This window comes from Pongo abelii, chromosome 8 (assembly GCF_028885655.2).
Source record: "Pongo abelii isolate AG06213 chromosome 8, NHGRI_mPonAbe1-v2.0_pri, whole genome shotgun sequence".
In the NCBI taxonomy this organism is placed as follows: Eukaryota; Metazoa; Chordata; class Mammalia; order Primates; family Hominidae; genus Pongo; species Pongo abelii.
The window spans coordinates 53740782-53758320 of record NC_071993.2 but is presented as its reverse complement, the minus strand read 5'-3'; the positions used below and the strand labels follow the sequence as shown (position 1 = coordinate 53758320).

At 49.0% G+C, this 17539-nt stretch overlaps 1 protein-coding gene across 1 annotated transcript; it reads right to left on the bottom strand.

Moving 5' to 3' along the window:
• Window positions 1-986: 986 nt before the first annotated feature.
• Window positions 987-9187, bottom strand: LOC100431670 (neuropeptide Y receptor type 4-2). The gene is made up of 2 exons (XM_002820688.5): window positions 8908-9187; window positions 987-5921 (listed from the first exon to the last, which is right to left on the bottom strand). Exon 2 carries the CDS (start codon window positions 5860-5862, stop codon window positions 4735-4737), a length of 1128 nt encoding a protein of 375 aa, XP_002820734.4. The 5' UTR covers window positions 5863-5921; window positions 8908-9187; the 3' UTR covers window positions 987-4734.
• Window positions 9188-17539: the final 8352 nt, after the last annotated feature.

The following is a 17539-nucleotide window of genomic DNA, read 5'->3' as shown; positions in this document are numbered from 1 at the left end:
TGGGGCGAGGGGGGCATTGCAGACTGGCGGGGGGTGGGGTGGCTGGCGGCAGGAGGAGGGAGCGGCGGGAGCAGATGTACAGAGACAGTGACACCCCAGGCATGGTTGGTAATTGCAGGCCGACTGTGACTGGATCATGTGATATGTCAGGATGCAAAGAGACTGAAAAGGAAGCTGGGGCCAGATGGTGGAGAGGGTTGAATTCAAGCTGTGTTAAAGGGATCAGATTTATCTATAGTAGGATGATCTCATCTTCCCATTTCCCAGGGTAGTTTTGCCTGTTGTCCCAGGGTGATTATTCATGGCGGCCCCTTTCATGTTCAAATATCCCTGTTTGGATAAGTTATGTGGTCCTGCAATCCTAAAGGCTTTGTGGAACCCCCACAGTTTTCATAGAGGGACAGGGTCAGGCTAGCCTTGAATGATCAGTGCCCATAGTCCTTGCTGGACCTGGAGGCAGGAGCTGGGACACCCTCCAGTCCGGGCGACTCAGGTCAAAGACTTTTGGTTAATGGTAAATCACCAACAGGCCAGGGTATGGTGCAATGGGCACTCTTCAAGGAATGCAAATTGTTCCAGACCTTTTTTGGAAATCAATTTTGCAGCACACATCAAGAGCCTTGAAAAATGTCCATAGTCTTTGTTAATTCCACTTCTGGAAATCTCTCCTAAGGAAATAATTCCAAATATAGAAACGGTTTTTTGCATAGACGTTCGTCATGAAACTCTATGCAACAGGTCTAGAGACAGCTCAGAATGCCACTACAGATGACATTAAGGACATAGGATATATCTATCAATGGGCTCTAAGTTCCATAGAACAGGGACAATGTCTGACTACAACCACTGTATCCCCGCAGCTTACATAGTGTCTGACATGTTTGTTTAATGAATAAACAAGTTAATAAAAATTTATATCAGGTTAAACAAAAAAGATATAAAACAATCCTTAAATATGATATATAAGTTCCCATGTGGACACACTATGATCTCAACCTTTTTTTTAATAAACAGACATATGTATATGACTATGCATATGAAAAACTTTAAAATGACTCCCCAAAATGTAAACAGTGATTATGTCTGAGTGGTGGAACTCCTGATAATTTCCTTTTTTTAATTTTATTTTTGTATATATTGTATATCTTTCAGAATGAATATGATTACTTTTATAATGGAAAAAAAAAAGGTCACATCAATACTTTAAAAAAGAAAGGCTAGCATTAGGCAGGGTTTTAGCACTCACAGCCAGGACGTGATAAAGTTTTGCATCCTCCAAGGGTTCCCAGTCAGTCTTTGTGGTATGAGTCTCCAATTCCAGCCACGATCCTCCTCTGTAAGATGGGTTCCTCCCACAACGGGTGGCAGAGGGTCCACTTGCTGGCTAGAGATGCCCCCCCACCCCCCCACCGCCCCCATGAGCTAGAGATACTAAGGGGTACTGGCTTTCACTGGGGTAGTTTCTACACTCATAAGCGGCCATCAAAAATGATATCTAGGCTGGGCACGGTGGCTCGTGCCTGTAATCCCAGCACTTTGGAAGGCAGAGCAGAGCAGATCACCTGAGGTCAGGAGTTCGAGACCAGCCTGGCCAATATCGTGAAACCCTGTCTCTACTAAAAATACAAAAAAAAAAAAAAATAGCTGGGTGTGGTGGCAGGCACCTGTAATCCCAGTTATACAGGAGGCTGAGGCAGGAGAATTGCTTGAATCCAGAAGGCGGAAGTTGCAGTGAGCCAAGATCGCACCATTGCACTCCAGCCTGGGCAGCATGAGTGAAACTCTGTCTCAAAAAAAAAAAAAAAAGAAAAGAAAAAAAAGATATCCAGCAAGATGAAAAACTGTTGATGATACAGTTTTAAGTGAAATAGAGCAGAATACAAAAAGTCATGTTCACTAAGAACATATCTATGCAAACTATACACATGGCAAATATTTATCAAAAGAATGAAAAAGGCTCACAAAAAATATGACCACATGCAGCCAAAGATGAGACAGACAACCAAAACTGAATGCACCTTCTCAGCAATAACAATTTTAGAGACGTTCCCAGAATGAGGATGGGTGTTTACAGTTGCTTACCCAGTGACTCTAGGCTCCAGGGCAACCTGTTTCTTAGAGCAGAGCTTCTCAAACTTTAATATGCACACCATTAACCTGGGATCCTGATAAAACATGGATTTGGATTAAATCGAGCTGGGCTGGCAACAAGGACTCTGAATATCTACAAGCTCCAGGTGATGGTGGGGCACAGAACACACTCAATGAGGCTTCTACCCACTACCCCAATTCTTAGCACCAAACACCTTCCCCAGAGGCCGGGCCTGGCCCTCTGTCCTCAAGCATGTCTGCACCCGAAATCATCTTTGTCCCCAGCATCTTGGCACCATCGAGACTAATAATGAGAAGCAACTCCAGGCACTTGCGTGGGATCCAGGGGGACCTGAGGCCCCCAATTCCTTGGGAAGCTTGGACAATGACATCTTTCTGGGGTGATGTGAAGACAAAAGTGACTCCATCTTGGATGCTAATTTGCCCATGTTGACTTCTGATTAGCCCCAGTCCCATGAATGCCTCCTGACTCCTACTTTATTTACTGTCCCGAGTGTGAGAATATGTACTCCTGCTTTTCGATCAAAGCAAGCTTGATGTTATCATGCAAATTCTGGGCTATGATGCACATGGCATTCTTGCCTGCTCTGGCACACTAGCTTTCATTGTCTTGCAGGAGCATGTATGTCCTTTTCCCTTGGTATATAAGCCTTGGGTCCGAGAGTAACAGTGCAGAGATCTGCCTGCCTTGTGGCCGCCCAAGACTACCCTTCTGCCTAAAAGTTCCCTCAATAAATCACTCAATACCAACAAACTGGATTTGTCTGCCTCCTTCTTTGGTCTCTTGGCTCCTTTGGCATTTGGGGGTTGCTTTGTGCACGTGGGCTTTTCACAAAATAGATGGATCCCGGAGCCTGGGCTTTGCTGGCAGGTGGTCACCTGGAGCAGCCAGCAGCAGATGGCACCACAGGACAAGCACAAGCTGTGTCTAAGAGAGTGGCTCAAGAAATCTGCCCAAAATCCAACACAAAAATGAACAAAGGAACTGAATGGGAGATGTGACCAAAAGAAGCGATAAGATAAACAGCTCCAGGAAGGGAGCTGCTGGCTCAAAGAGCACTTGTCTTGGGCGTCAGTTCCACTGGTTCTTGGTCAGGGGTGAGAGCCCTGTGCCAGACCCCCTGTGCAGAACCTATGCCGGCTTATGATGAGGCTCTTCCAGGGCTCTGGCACATGAATACCCTGCCCTGGGAGGCTATAGTAGGCCAGCCACTGTCCACTCTGCTGGAGGGTTGGTCTGAGCCAACAGAGCCATGCAGAGACATCCCATCCAATGCAGCCCAGGAGCAGTCTTGACATTTCTTTCCCTGCAAGGACAGGCTGTCTTGTCCACACATAGATGAAGCTTTGGGCCTGGTTCAGCATCCAGAGGACGAGGACATAACCCCCAAGGTAAGATATTCACACTCATTGGAGCCCTTTCTCCTTTTTCCCTGGCTGGCTGGAGGAAGGTGACCCCTGCTTTTTTCAGCCAGTGCCCCATGAAGTTAGACTCCCAGGACTCCCTGCCCCTGATCCTACTTAAGGCCATTGGGATGCCCAATACCCTGAGGAAGCTTTGAAAGATACGTGGCACATTATCTAGGGCAAGTCAGCTCAGTGGTCAGAGCACAGAGTGAAGGAGGCTGCAGCCATGGCCTTGAGTTCTGGAGGCCTCTGTAGTGGGTCAACAGTGGGGAGAGCCACAGAGTCTCGGTCCAGCTGCTGTATCAAATGAGGTCCTAGGAGGCAAGGAAGGGCAGGCAGGAGACTATAGCTGCAGCAGCCTGAGCCCTGGCCCCCTTCCCATGCGGGACTCCTGACCAGCACCAAACATTCAGCAGTGAGTGGCACCTTTACCATCAACCCACCATGGAAAACTTCCCTGGAGCTCTCTCCTTGTGCCAGGGCCTGTCCATGGCATGTAAGACACAAGCCCCATGTTGATATGGATTTCACCTGCAAGGCGCTCACCAGCTCATCGAGGAGAGGAACTTGTAGGCTGATTTCCATGTAAGGTGGAAGACACAGTGATAGAGAAAAGGGATGGAGTAGGAAGTGAGTCCCGGAATTCCTGCTGCAGAGGGCTGTAAGCCAAGACTACTGCATCTATTCTCTTCAGCTGGATGCGCTAATGATTTAACAGTAATCCCACTGCTTTGCATCCACAGAATTCTTTACTTCTGAAGCGCCTCCACACACCATATCTCACAGAGGTGAGGAGTTGACCAAGGTCTAGAGCTCTGACTCCAAGTGCTCCTTCCCTCACCCCACAGTGGCCCCATGGTCTCACTGGTGGAGGTGAAATCCCTGGGTTCCCAGGCCAGGCATCTGTTGCTGTGTCACCAGAATGAACCCTGCCTGCTGCCAGCAGACATCTCCGGCTCTGGCATCTTTCAGCTCAAGCTGCAAGGCTTACTGTGACCTCTGGAATCTGTGCTCAGAATTCTCCCAGGAACAAACAGCTAACATATCAAAATGCCAGTCTTCACGATGCAAATGGATGCAAAAACAGCTCTTGCCAGCCTATCTGGACCCCAGAAAGCCAGGAATGCTGGGGTGCCACCCCAGCTTGCAGTGTGCCCACTTAGCTAAGTGAAAGAGCCTGACAAGGGACATGGCAGGGAGAAGCCCTAGACCTCGTTAAATGGGATTGGACCTGCCACTTAGCCTCAGGGACCCTTTGGAGACTTCCATATGTACTGTGGACAGGGGCAGATGCTCCGACTCCTCCAGGGGGGCGCTCTGCTGGCAAGTCAGCACCAGGGCCTTGATCTCCTTCTTGAAGTTGGTGTTGAGAAAGCCGTAGATGAATGGGTTGACGCAGGTGGAGGCCATGGCAAGCAAGTGGCACACCAAGAAGATGAGGTTCCCATGGCAGATGGGGATGGCCTCATGGTGCCAGTCTTCCAGGCTGTTGAACACATGCAGAGGCAGCCAGAGCACGGCAAAGGCCACCACCATCACCACCAGCACCACATTGACCTGCTTCATGTGCCCAGCTCGCAAGCTGTAGGTGCCCTTGTGAAACACACGCCCCTGCCTCTGCAGGCGCCGGTAGATGCGTGCATAACAGACCAGGATGAAGCCCAGTGGGAGGCAGTACTGGAAGAGGAGCAGGAAGGTGGTGTAGATGGTGCGGTGGTGAGCCAGTGGCCAGGATTCGGTACAGACCACCTTATCTGCCAGGAACTCCAGAGCCTTGGAGTGGTTCTTGTGGAAGACATTCTCCAGGATGCTGTTGGCCAGAAAGGGCAGGGAGAGGACACAGGCAATGACCCAGATGAGCACAATCCCCAGGTAGGCCTGTGAGATGCTGGGCTTCCAGCCTGTTGGGTTGATGATGAGCTGATGCCTCTCCAGGGCCACGAGGACAAGCGAGAGGATGGAGACTGTCACCGACATGCACTGGATGAAGGCCGACATCTTGCAGAGGATCTCTCCAAAGATCCAGTAGTCCATGATGGTGTAGACGGCAGTCAGCGGCTGGCACAGGAGGCACATGAGGAAGTCAGAGAAGGCCAGGTTGGCGATAAGCAGGTTGGTCACATTGGCTTTCTCCTTCTGCCTCACAGTCACACACATCAGGCAGAGGTTACCCAGGACCCCCACGACAGTCTCAATGCTGTAGGAAGTGACGATGAAGACCATCATGTCCACGGAATCCTGGCAATGGTCAGAGAAGTTGTATGGGATGCCCAGGGGTTTGCTTCTGTTTTCACCTTGTGGAGGTTTTGGGAGCAGCAAGGCCAGGAGGTGAGAGGTGTTCATGGTGGATGTGAAAAGATTCCAAGACTCTTGAACTAAGTGATACACTTGAGGGATGATGCCTACAAGGCAAACAGAAAAACAATACTCAGGGAACATGCCCAGGGTAGAATCCAGGGAGGAGCAGGGCCGGGTAGAAAGGCTCTCAGCTGCTTCCAACCCAAGGCTGGTATCTGGAGGGGCTATTACCTATGGCTCATGGTGAGACATTGGCATCCAATGATTGCTACCTTGTTAGAAGCACTTGTTGAATGCTGGGTACTGTGCTCAGCACTTTCGTCTCTTAGCTAGTTTATTCCTAGAGGTAGATATTATCAATCCATTTCATAGATGAGGAATCTAAGACCCTGAGATGGAAAGCAACTTGCCCATAGTCACACTGCTAATTAGTAACAGAGCCCAGTTACAAACTCAGGTCATCTAATGCCAGAACTTGTTCTACCCTCCGGCCTCAGGATGCGGCTGTTCTGGTGATAAAGAAGTTGGAGTGCTGCATGCAGAGTTTAGTGATGGAATTGTTCGGGCAGCGTGGGTAGAATGCCCCTTGTCACATTTTATCTGAATGGAGATAGCAATAAATGCCACTCTGCACAGGATTGCTTGTGTCCTTCCACGGCACCCCATTCCCTTCAAAGTTAGAGCTAAAGCCTCAGGGATCCACACTCAGTGCACCCTCCTGGTCTCAGCCCCTCCCTGCCCTGCTAGCCTTGTTTTTTAGGTGATACCTGGCAAAGTTGAAGACTGCCCAGTATGCAAAGCCTGGCTCATCAGCACACCAGCTTCTTCCTACCACCCACCACGTGCACACACATACCTGGCCAAAGTCACAGGTGCCCAGTGCCCTCCCCAGAACCCACTCCACGACTATGTTCAAGTCACTTGATGCAGTGTGCAGCTCACAAGCACACCAGACTGTTCCACATCTCTATGCCCTGGTACAGGCTGTCCCTTCCCCGAGGACCTCCTCAGCACAACTGACGCCCTGCCAAGACTGAGCTGGAATTTAGACTCCAGAGTTCTCCCGTGGTAGTGCCAATGATGGATGTTTTGCATGGGAAGCACCATACCACTACATACATCATTGTGACTCACCTCTCAGATTCTCTAGTCATTATTAATCCCACAGGGTTGCAGTTCTCAACCTTCAGTAAACATCAGAATCATTCTAGAAGCAGGTTGAAAGTGCAGATCCCAGGGCCCTTCCACCAGGAAATGTAGTTAAGTGAGTCCAGGATGGGGGCCAGGAATCTGTATTTAACAAGTAGACTATGTGATTCTGATGCACATGGCCCTTGGACCCCATCTTGTAAAACACTATAGCAGAAAACCATATTTGAGATATTCTTTAAGTCTCATATAATGGCCATATGTATTTTTGAACATACATTTTCTTTTCATGATCAATTGCTATGTTAAGGCAGTTTTTGCAGAGTACAAGGCCAAAATCAACCAGAGCTCAGTAAACTCTATTTGTCGGCTGTCATGAATGTCACTCACTGTGCATCTGATCTACTTATAAAGATGAGTCTTTGAGGTCAGGACTTTAACACCTGCCTGGCCAACATAGTGAAACCCCGTCTCCACTGAAAATACAAAAATTAGCCAAATGTGGTGGTGCATGCCTGTAGTCCCAGCTACATGGGAGGCTGAAGCAGGAGAATCACTTGAACCTGGGAGGCGGAGGTTGCAGTCAGCAGGGAGTGCACCACTGCACTCCAGCCTGGGCAACAGAGAGAGACTCAAAAAAAAAAAAAAAGAGTCTCATTTGCTCATTTAAAAGATCAAGCTGTGAATTCACCTGATAGTTTACAGTCTGGTTATTTAGGAACCAGATCTCGAAGGCAGGAAGATTTCTCCGGCACTATGGTCTTCTGGCAAAAAGGGCCATTTGGGGCTGAACATGACAAAATAAACTATTCCAGAGCCAAACACAAGGCCCAATATAAGATAAAGAGCAGTCCCAGCTGCATGAACCTGTGGCAGAGACACTGCACTCAGAAGCAGCAAATGGGCCAGAACCCAAGGCTCTGGGTGACCATCAGCAGGGCTTGGCCAGTAGTTTGGAGAAACACCATTCATCCCAAACCAACCGCCTAAAGCAGGATCAGAGTGGAAGGACTGGGCTGGGAGGGCTCCAGAAAATGCTCACTGCTTCATTCACCCACTCAATAAGTGTGTGTCAAGCCCTGGGCTAGAAACAAGGGCTGCAAAGATGACTTATACAGTCACGGCCCTCCCAGAACAGAGGGGCTGACCAGCACGAATGCAGACAGAACTCATTGCCATTGCCAACACCAATATGAAAGAGAGGCCTGTGAGTTGAGAGATCAGAGGAGCAGGGAGCAGGGAGACGAGAGAAGAGGTGGCAATGGTACAGGGCTCAAAGGCTGAAGAGGAGTCAACCAGCCAAAGGGACAGGGAGAAGAGGGAACTCGAAGTGCAAGCAACAGCATGTGCAAAGGCACAGAGGCAGGAAGGAGCCAAGCCTGCTGGGAAAAGTAAGCAGAATAACAGGTTCCAGGGTGGCAGATGATGAAGCTCGAGTGGTGGGCCAGACCAGCAAGGCCAGGTCCATTCCAGTAAGATCACTTGGATATAGAAAGTGGATTGGCGGAGAGGGCCGAGACAGGAAGAGGAGGAGCACTGAAAAGGTGGTGTTGGGCACCTACCTGGGGCTGCTGGGCTTGGGGTACACTGACCAGTGAGGACCAAGGGACCTCAAGTCCCTCAGGCACACACAAGGGGGTGGCGAGTGTAGGAGGGGGAGGGTAGATTATTACACAAGGTCAGTAAAATGGTGTCTCTGCATTTTGTCCCCAGGCAGTTCTCCAGTTGCAAAAACTAGAACCAGCTGCAAGCCCCAACAGGGACCCCTTGCAGCCTGCCTTCCCAGTCAATCAGAGGAAAATTAATGAATCATACACACAATGCTAATCTCCCAGTGGGGTTAGAATAGGGAAGGCCCTTTGCTTTGTCTCCTGCAATCTCAGCAAAAGCTGCTATATCCTAATGCCCATAGCGCCCCGAGGCCTCAGATGCACCCCTTACCTCCTTGGCTCGCAGCTTACAGGGTGCGGATGGGGCCGCCCATGTCTCAGGTGAGGAGACTGAGGTCCACAGTGGGGGCAGGATGCTCCCCAGATCCAGTGTGACGCTCTGCGCCCCGGGCCAAGGGCAGGCAGGGCGCCCGGTTTCCCGGAGGGTTCGTACGGGGGCCCACTTGGCCCCGCCCCCGACCGCACTCCTGTGCCCAGGAGGCACCAGGCGCGGGGCAGAGCCGCGCCTGCTTCACCTGCTCCCGCTGCTCCGATGCTGCCTGCGTGCGGAGCGGCTGCTACGCTCCCGCCTGCGCCCGCCCAGCCTGCCCCTTGCGCCCGCCCACGAGAGCGCTCCAGCCGCCTGCCGGCCCCGGGACCCCAGCACTCGCCCTGGGGAGCCGCATCTTGAGCCCCCAAGGCCTCCCCGGAGCTGCAGCCCTGCCAGCGTGTGTCTGTCACGCCCACCTCAACTCTGGATACAGGCAGACTGGAGCTGCGCTGTCTTTCTCTCTTTCTTTCTCTCTCTCCCCCGCTCCCCCCTACCTCCCTTTCTCTTTCTCTTTCTCTAGGAGTGTCTCTCTCTCTGTCTAGGGGTGTGTGCATCTGCCTGTCTCTCTCTCTCTCTGCCTCAGTTTCCTCATCCATGAAATGGGTATAAAAAGACCTGCCTTTCATAAGTTCGTTCAGAAACATTACTTGCAGACCTCCTATGAGCCTGGCTCTCCTGCTGGGCACCAGAGCTGGACAAGACAGGCTCCCTGTCCTTGGTTCCTTCTGGAGCTCTCAGCCCTGGGGGAGAAGACAGACAGAGTACAAGGAAAGAAGAAAATAAATTATTACAGAGAGTGAGATGCTGTGAGCAAATGGGTTCGATAGGCCAGATGGATGGCACAGCCACTGCAAAAGCCCTGAGGCTGGGAGCATTCAGCCCCTGGAGACCAGGGGAGGGCAGTGTGGCTGAGAATGTCAGCCAGGGTGAGGGAAGGAGATGGGCATCCAGGGTGTGAGTGAAAACTCAGGGTAGGCCCTGGAAGTGGAGTGTCTTATCTCAGGCAGTCCCAAGGTTGTGGCGATGAGAATTCAATGAGAATGGTCACTTTCTCCTTTGGAGCTGAGATGCACACGACTTGGCTGTAATGGAACAGCTTTGCTTACAAGGCCTGCTCCTGTTTTGAATACACTAGCTTATAATTCCCTGTCCCCACCCCCACACGGCAAAGTCACATGTGTGCTTAGAGGACCTCCTGAGAGTAACAGATCTGCTTCAAGAGCACCTCCTAAACACTGGACATACACACCTGTCCAGTGAACCTCCTGTGGCTCCCCATGGAAATGTCCCCATGAAGTCATGGCAGTGGTCCCTCTAGAATGGCAGCTGCCGTTTGTAGTACATAGACTCTGCAGACACTACCTTAGTTAATCATCACAACAGCTCTGAGAGGTGGGCATTTTTATTCCCATCGTTCTGATGAAGCAAAGTGACACTCAGTGGTTGAGCAACTTGCCCGAAGTCACTCAGCTAAGAAACAGCCAGATCCAGGATGCGAACCCACCTGCCAAGCACCCAGGCCTCTGCTCACTGTCACTGTAGACTGGCACCTGTCATCTCTTCTTTCTGGACCATGCTCCTTCCTGTCTTGACTACCTGGAAAGCTGCTGCTCCTCCATTGCACCCCAGCTCCAATGTCCCCACTGCCATGACAAATTCCTGCCACCCTCCCATGCTCTGCTGCAGAGGCAGATGTAGCAGCTAGTTGGTTGTCTGCCTGAGCACCTTTGTCTCCCCACTCCCCTATGTCTAGGTCACAGCTCTTGTCTCTGCCTCCAGATCCCAGCACAAGCCCACACACAGCATCTGACAAAGAAAGAAAGGAAGGAAGGAAGAAATGGAGGGAGGGATGGAGGGAGGGAGGAAAGGAGGACATTTAAGGAGACCTCATTGTAATGGTAGCTTCCAGACGTGTAAAATCAGAGAACATTGCTTGACCAGAAACTGCTCAGCTCCAGCTGGGAGCTCTATGGACACCTGTCCTCTGTGCACACAAGAACTCAGCCACTGTCACCTCCTTCTTGCAGGGCAGCTGTGTGGGGTCTGGATTTGCTGGTAAGCCCTTGGAGGCAAGCTTCCACATAGACACATTTGAGAACTACTGCCCAAGGCATGCAGCCTGAGCCCTAGCTCTTGTGGGTCAGAGAACAGCAAAAGAGCTGAAATGGTGGTAAAAGCAGCCAACAGCTCCCATGCCAGGCAGGAGCATGTGAACCTGCCCTTAGTCCATCCTCATGCCTAACTGGTGTGGTGTGATCATCCCATCACACAGGCGAGAAAACTGAGCCTCGAAGAAGTAGAGTGTCTTGTCTCAGCCAGCCAACTTGTAGATGGTAGGGCTGGACTTTCAATCCAAAGTCCAAACTCTTCCTTCAGGACCGTAATGCCCAGGAGAGGGGTAGGTAGCTCTTCCCAGCAGACATTTCAGGTTAAACCAATACTCCCAGAGCTGGCTGCCAGACCCTTTGCCTCTGCTAGGGAAAGGAGACAGCACCCCCTGGAGGCAGCAGAGCCCTGCACCAATCATAGCCAGAGCACTTGAAGCTCCTCAAGAAAGCAGTCTATCAGAAAGAACTGGGAGCTGCTGTTCTTCCCCCTTGCTAGAGTCCAGGGTCCGGACCACAGCCTGAGAGGCTCTGCCAGTCAGCCAGGCTGCATTCTGCCATCTCTGGGGAAGGGGCTGGGTAGGATTTTCCTTCTGCCATAAAAGTGGCTGGCTGGTGTGACCTGCTGGAGACTGATTCTCCTAAATAGCTTAGTGACAGGTTCCCTTCCCACCCCATCAGGAATGTTCCTCATGAATCACCCGGAAGTCAAACAGGCGCACGACTCCCTCAGGTGTGTGCAGCGCTCCACATGACCTCTCTGAACCTCAGTCCACTGCATGCTCACTATTCCCCCTGGTCCTAAGAGGAAGCTGAAGATCAGTTAGTCAGGGGATGGATAGACCCCAGCCACCCTCCTTACTGTACATTTGCTGGGATTTGGAATCAGGCCCATTCACAGTTGCTTACACCACATTGAGAGTCAGTGTGGCGACTGGTCACAAGCCGGGCACAGAAGCCGTCTCGCATTGCCCCAGATTCTCATCTGCAAAGCGGAGCTAATAACGAAGTTTGCCTCGGAAGCTGTTGTGGCAAGAAATGAGTTGAGATGAGAACGGCTCTCCACACATTTATGGGCGGGAAACACCCTGCAGAGCTGTGGCTATTAGCATTCCTGTGTCCTGCATGCCTGCCCACCTCCCTGAGCCTCTGCCCAATTCTAGCTGGAAACCTCTCCAAACCCACATCACGACCCATACATCTCACCAGGACAGTCCTAAGAGGCCCTGCAAGCTCAGCCATGGTGAGCACCTCCTAGACACTGGACAGACATACACAACTCTCCAGTGAAACCTCCTGTGGCTCCCCTTGGAAATGTCCCCATGGAGCCATGGCAGTGGTCCCTCTAGGATGGGTCCCTCTGAAATCAACCTGACTCTATTCCTCTTTCAGCCCTTCTAGTGCTGCCTCCCCCAGACTCATTCTGCATGTAAACTCTTCATTTTCAGGGAGTATGGTTGAGTTTCTCAGATCCAGGCTTGTGTAGATGTTGCTTCCACGGCCTGAACTCATCAAGCTCTCCATTCTCAGAGACCCATCCCATACACACAGCTCCCTGAGAAATGTCCTTGGCCATCCCTGCCCCCAACCTGTGCATTCTGAAGGGCAGCTGCCAAGCATGGTCCACTCACATATAGCTCCCGGAAGCTGTCCTACTTTTTTCATGGAAGGCTATAGCAGAGGGAAGCCACATCAGCTATCCGGGGAAACCAGTTTATTTTCTGGTACTTATAACAGAGAACCAAAGATCCTCACACATTTAGAAAATCAACAGAAAAAGGAGATAGGTCAAGATGAATAAACAAAATAACTGACCCCAAAAGAAGCTGAAATAACTTAGGGAATAGAAAATAACTTTAAGAGATCAAAAACTTCCTTTAATGCCTAAATTAGAGAAATTACTGAATCCATATAACAAGAGCAGATTGCCATGAAATAAGAGACACCAAGACAGCAAGAAAGAATCCTTGAAAACTAAGCATGACTACTGAAATGTGAAAACACATGATTAGAAGCGATGGGAGAACCAGCTAAGGAAATATCCCGTAACATAGAGCAAAAACACAAAAAGATGGAAAACTTCAGAGCTAAAATAAGAGACATGGATGATTAACACTAATGACCCATCATCCAATTACTAAAATTTCCAGGAAGGAAAAATCAAGACAATGAAAGGCAGCATATCAGTCATAGTCTGCACAGGACACATACTTCACCCCCAGATTGTCAAACAAAGGGACTTTAATAAAAAGGTAACTTACAGAGGTATGGGAAGGGTTAAAGGAAAAAAACAAGAAATGGTGAGGTGCCCAGAGACTGGCAGAAGACAGAAGCAATTACCACCCTACAGCTAAAAGAATAAAAGGAGAAAACCACGTTACCACAGCCAGAGGACTGCAGAGGAAGGGCCCCCAGTGGGAGCTTCTGTAGTGTGGAGGCATGCCACCGCCTCCAGACAGCATCGAAGCAAGGGGAAGTAGAAAAGAATTATACCAACCTCTCTCTCCTTCCACTTCCAGTCTCCTGTCGGTCCCTCCCATTGACCAAACCCAGCTGGAGCCCTGCCAGCAAAGGAGCCATCAGCTTCCCCTGACACAGGGAAGAGCAGAGAACCACAGTAGAGAATGCATCTGGGTGGGGTGTGAGCAAAATAGTCGACACATAGAATCATCAATAGCAAGAGTATTCCAGAGCTACAGATTAAAAGGAAGCCCGGGGAACTGCTCCACACCTAGACAGGTACTGCAAAATTTCAAAACACCAAAAAAAAAAAAAAAGAAGATTCTAAAATGTTCCATGGGTGGGAGCAGGAAGAGAAAGGTTACCTACAAAGAAAAGGAGAGACAGAGACCATTCTTAGTCTTGTCAACAACATAGGATGGTGGAAGACTATGAAAAGATGGAGCCATATTTTTAGGACTCCTGGAAGTATATTTTGAACCTAAAACGCTCATCTCAGCCATAATATCAAGTGTAAGGGTAGAATAAGGATATTTCTAAACTTGCAAGCTTACATTTCCTGAATCCTTTCTGAGAGAGTCCATTAAGAAAGTGTATTAGTCCATTTTCACACTGCTATAAAGAACTACCTAAGACTGGGTAATGTATAAACAAAACAGGTTTAATTGACTCGCAGTTCCACATGGCCGGGGAGGCCTCAGATGGCAGGAGAGAGGCTGGGGACTGCCAAACACTTTTAAACCATCAGATCTCATGGAAACTTACCATCATGAGAACAGCATGAGGTAAACTGCCCCCATAATCCAATTACCTCCCACCAGGTACCTCCCTCGGCATGTGGAGATGACAATTAGAGACGAGATTTGGGTGGGGACACAGAGCCAAACCATATTAGAAGGCACTTCAGCACAACTGGTATAAAATCAAGCAAGGAGAGATGAGGTCAAAGAAATGGTTGAACTGACCCAGGAGCCTGGGATTTTCTTTCCCTACCCAAGTAGTAAACCTGCATTACTGTATTTCTAGGGGAATTACAGGGATCGGTGCCACGATTGAAGACTTGAAAGATGCAGGGACAGGGATGCCTGCCACATTTCTGCCCACTTGGCTCACCTCTTTAGCTCTTTAGCCTATGCAGGAAGTTGCTGAATCTTGGAGAATGACTGTTATGTCGTCATAAATTTAATCAGGCAGTAACTCCAATTTTAGCTGCTTTTCTAAATGCAACATAGAACAACTTAACCACTCTTAGCACTTAGTATGTAGCTATTGACTCAGCTTGTGTTTTCTCCCCATTTATATCAGTAAGAACCAGCAGAAGTTTGCTTTCACCTGGCAAGGGTAGAAGTACAAAGTCAGTGTCTCCTCCCAGATCATGTTCATTTTCCAGCTTTCTGTTATAGTGTGGTCTACAGAGACCTTGATCTTCTGAACATCCCACAGATCCACAGATGGTATGCTGGTGCACTACACTGGTAGCACATGCTGATTGAACTGATGAGCAGGGAGAATAAACCAGATGCCTTCATAAGATGCATGCAGCACATGGGCGTGGGTGGGGCAGTAGCCATCATAGCCCAGGCAGTCTAAGCTGAGCACACTGGATATGTACCAGATGGCACCCATCTGGCGTGGGGGAGCCTGGCATGGCATGTCAGAGCCAGAATAGGACAAAGAGTGGCCATGCAGGGAGGCAGGGGCACAGTGGCCTAGCACAGGGTGTTAGAGTCCAAGTACTGTCAAATGAAAGTCCACATGGCAGAAGGAGACAACCAAGTGTGGATGCCAGAGCCACGCAGAATGAGTGGAGGGGCGGAGTTCTGCTATGGAAGATTGGGTACATGCAGGGGGACCAACTGAGCAAGGCTGGGAGCCAGTTTTTTCACTCATGGAGAAGGCAGTCATGAATATAGAAGGAGGGAAACCCAGAATAAGCCCTGTGGTTGTGATTAAAATTGAAAGTATTGAAGTGAGCTCATGGTTTTCTATATAGAGAGATAAATATTGATCTTAATAGTGTGTGTGCATATATATCCTTGCTCTGTCCACTGAGAGAGTCTGGGAGCAGTGATACCCCAATAGCAATGAACACTCCTAGCCCCCATATATTGACTTCTAAATGCCATTCTCCATTAAAAGAATCCAAGGCTCCTTTGGAAAATAGCTGATTCCAGGGCGAGGGCTGGGAAAGCCCAAGATAAACCTGAAAGATCTTGGGAGATAGAAAGTAATGAAGTACTCTAAGAATGATGGGTGCAGGCCGGAAAAGCCCAGAACCTGGCTTGAAGGGGCCCCTGATGGCCAAATCTTGGACCATGTGAGCATCAAAGTAAATAATAATGATGATGGATAATAACCTACTGAATAAAATAAAAAGTTGAGTCCATTTCAATTTAAGTAAATGATGGAGTAAAGTGACAGTTTGATGAGGAATGGAATATATTCATGGTTTCAGTGTGCCTCACCACAAAATACTTGTTTATTACAAAGAGAAGAGTCACCTTACAGTGGAGAAGGCTGGCAGTCACCTCTGTAATCAAATGATGACAGCGAACACCATCACTAATCCTAGAGTGAAATTACTCACCGCATGACAGGATGCAAGGAGAACGCAGCACAGTTTCTGTGATCTTCCTGCTGAAGGTGCATGGAAGTGAATCCAACCCTGAAGAAGCATCAGCCTCAACCCAGGTGAGGGACACACTACAGAATAACTGGCCTGTCATCTGGAAACATAAGGACATGAAAGTCAAGGAAAGAAGGGAGAACCATTCCAGATTGAAGGAGACCAGAGACAGGAGAATGAAACCTGTGTATCTTGGGACAGCTGATGAAACTTCAGTGGAGCCTGCAGATAAGGCGGTAGCAAGGTATTCATGCAAATTGCCGGGATCATGCTCTCAAATGGCGCAGAAAAATTAATGTTCTTTATCCTCACATAACTTTTCTATAAGTTTAAGATGATTTAAATTATATTTTTAAAGGTGTCAAAAATTTTCTTCATCTTTACAGGATAAAACAGAAATAAAAATTGAAAGTGGTAACCTCTGGAAATAGAACTGGGGGAAAGAAGGAAAGAATATTAACGGGAGTTATCTGACCCATAGGATTTTAGGTCATTTTTTGCTTTGTTTCCTTTTTTAAATCTCTCTCTATTAAAAAAGAATGAATGATTACAACTTTATAAAGAAAAGTATCCATAAAATATATGTAATTAAATCCCATGGTACAATGGGCAAAGAAGCTTGACAACAACAATTCCAGCCTCAGTTTTGTCATCTGTAAAATGGAGCAAAGATGGGTTCAGGCTCATTACAAACTGATGAGCGTTCAAATAATTAAGGGATAGGGATAGAACATCAAAGTCTTTTCAAAGCCACATAGAAGGGAGGTGTGAGGGAGGGTTCCTAGGACTTCAGAGTTGGAAGCCGATAAGGGCCTGGCCTTCTGAGAAGCATTCTAAGTAGGAATTCTGGCCAGCAGGGCTGCTGAAGTGGGCACACCTGCTGTAGGAGGCGTCTCCTTGGGCCCTGAGGGATCACCTGTTCTTTGTTTGCCTTTGCTTCTCTGCTGAGGCCATAAAGAGGCTGGGCTGTAAAATAACCTACTCTGGCCCCAGGAAAGAGATAAGAGATGTCAGCTGGGCAGCCAACACCTTCCCTGCCTCAAACAGCTGGCCCTGCCCTCCACACCCCCACCTCTTCTTCTCTCCGGGGTAAAGCTGGACTTCCCTACTGCCTCCTGCCTGCCCCTTCTCACCAATGCTGCCACCCTTGTTCTCCACTCTATTTCAAGGAAGTAGCCATCTGCCACTAAAACTTCATCCCATGGTCCAATCCGTGACCTTGAATCCGACCAGCCCAGAACAGCATTTTCTCCCTTGATAGAGAATAAGAGAAAGACAAAGACAAAGGCACATTATCTCCCTAAAGGCCTATATTCCCTGTCTTCTGTGAACCAGTGAAATTATCAACCCACAGTGGGTCAGCTGCCCTTCTGTGGAGCACATCAGAGAAAAAATACCAACG

Excerpts from the sequence above, each read along its gene's own strand:
- LOC100431670 (XM_002820688.5), bottom strand. The coding sequence starts at position 5,862 with ATGAACACCTCTCACCTCCTGGCCTTGCTGCTCCCAAAACCTCCACAA.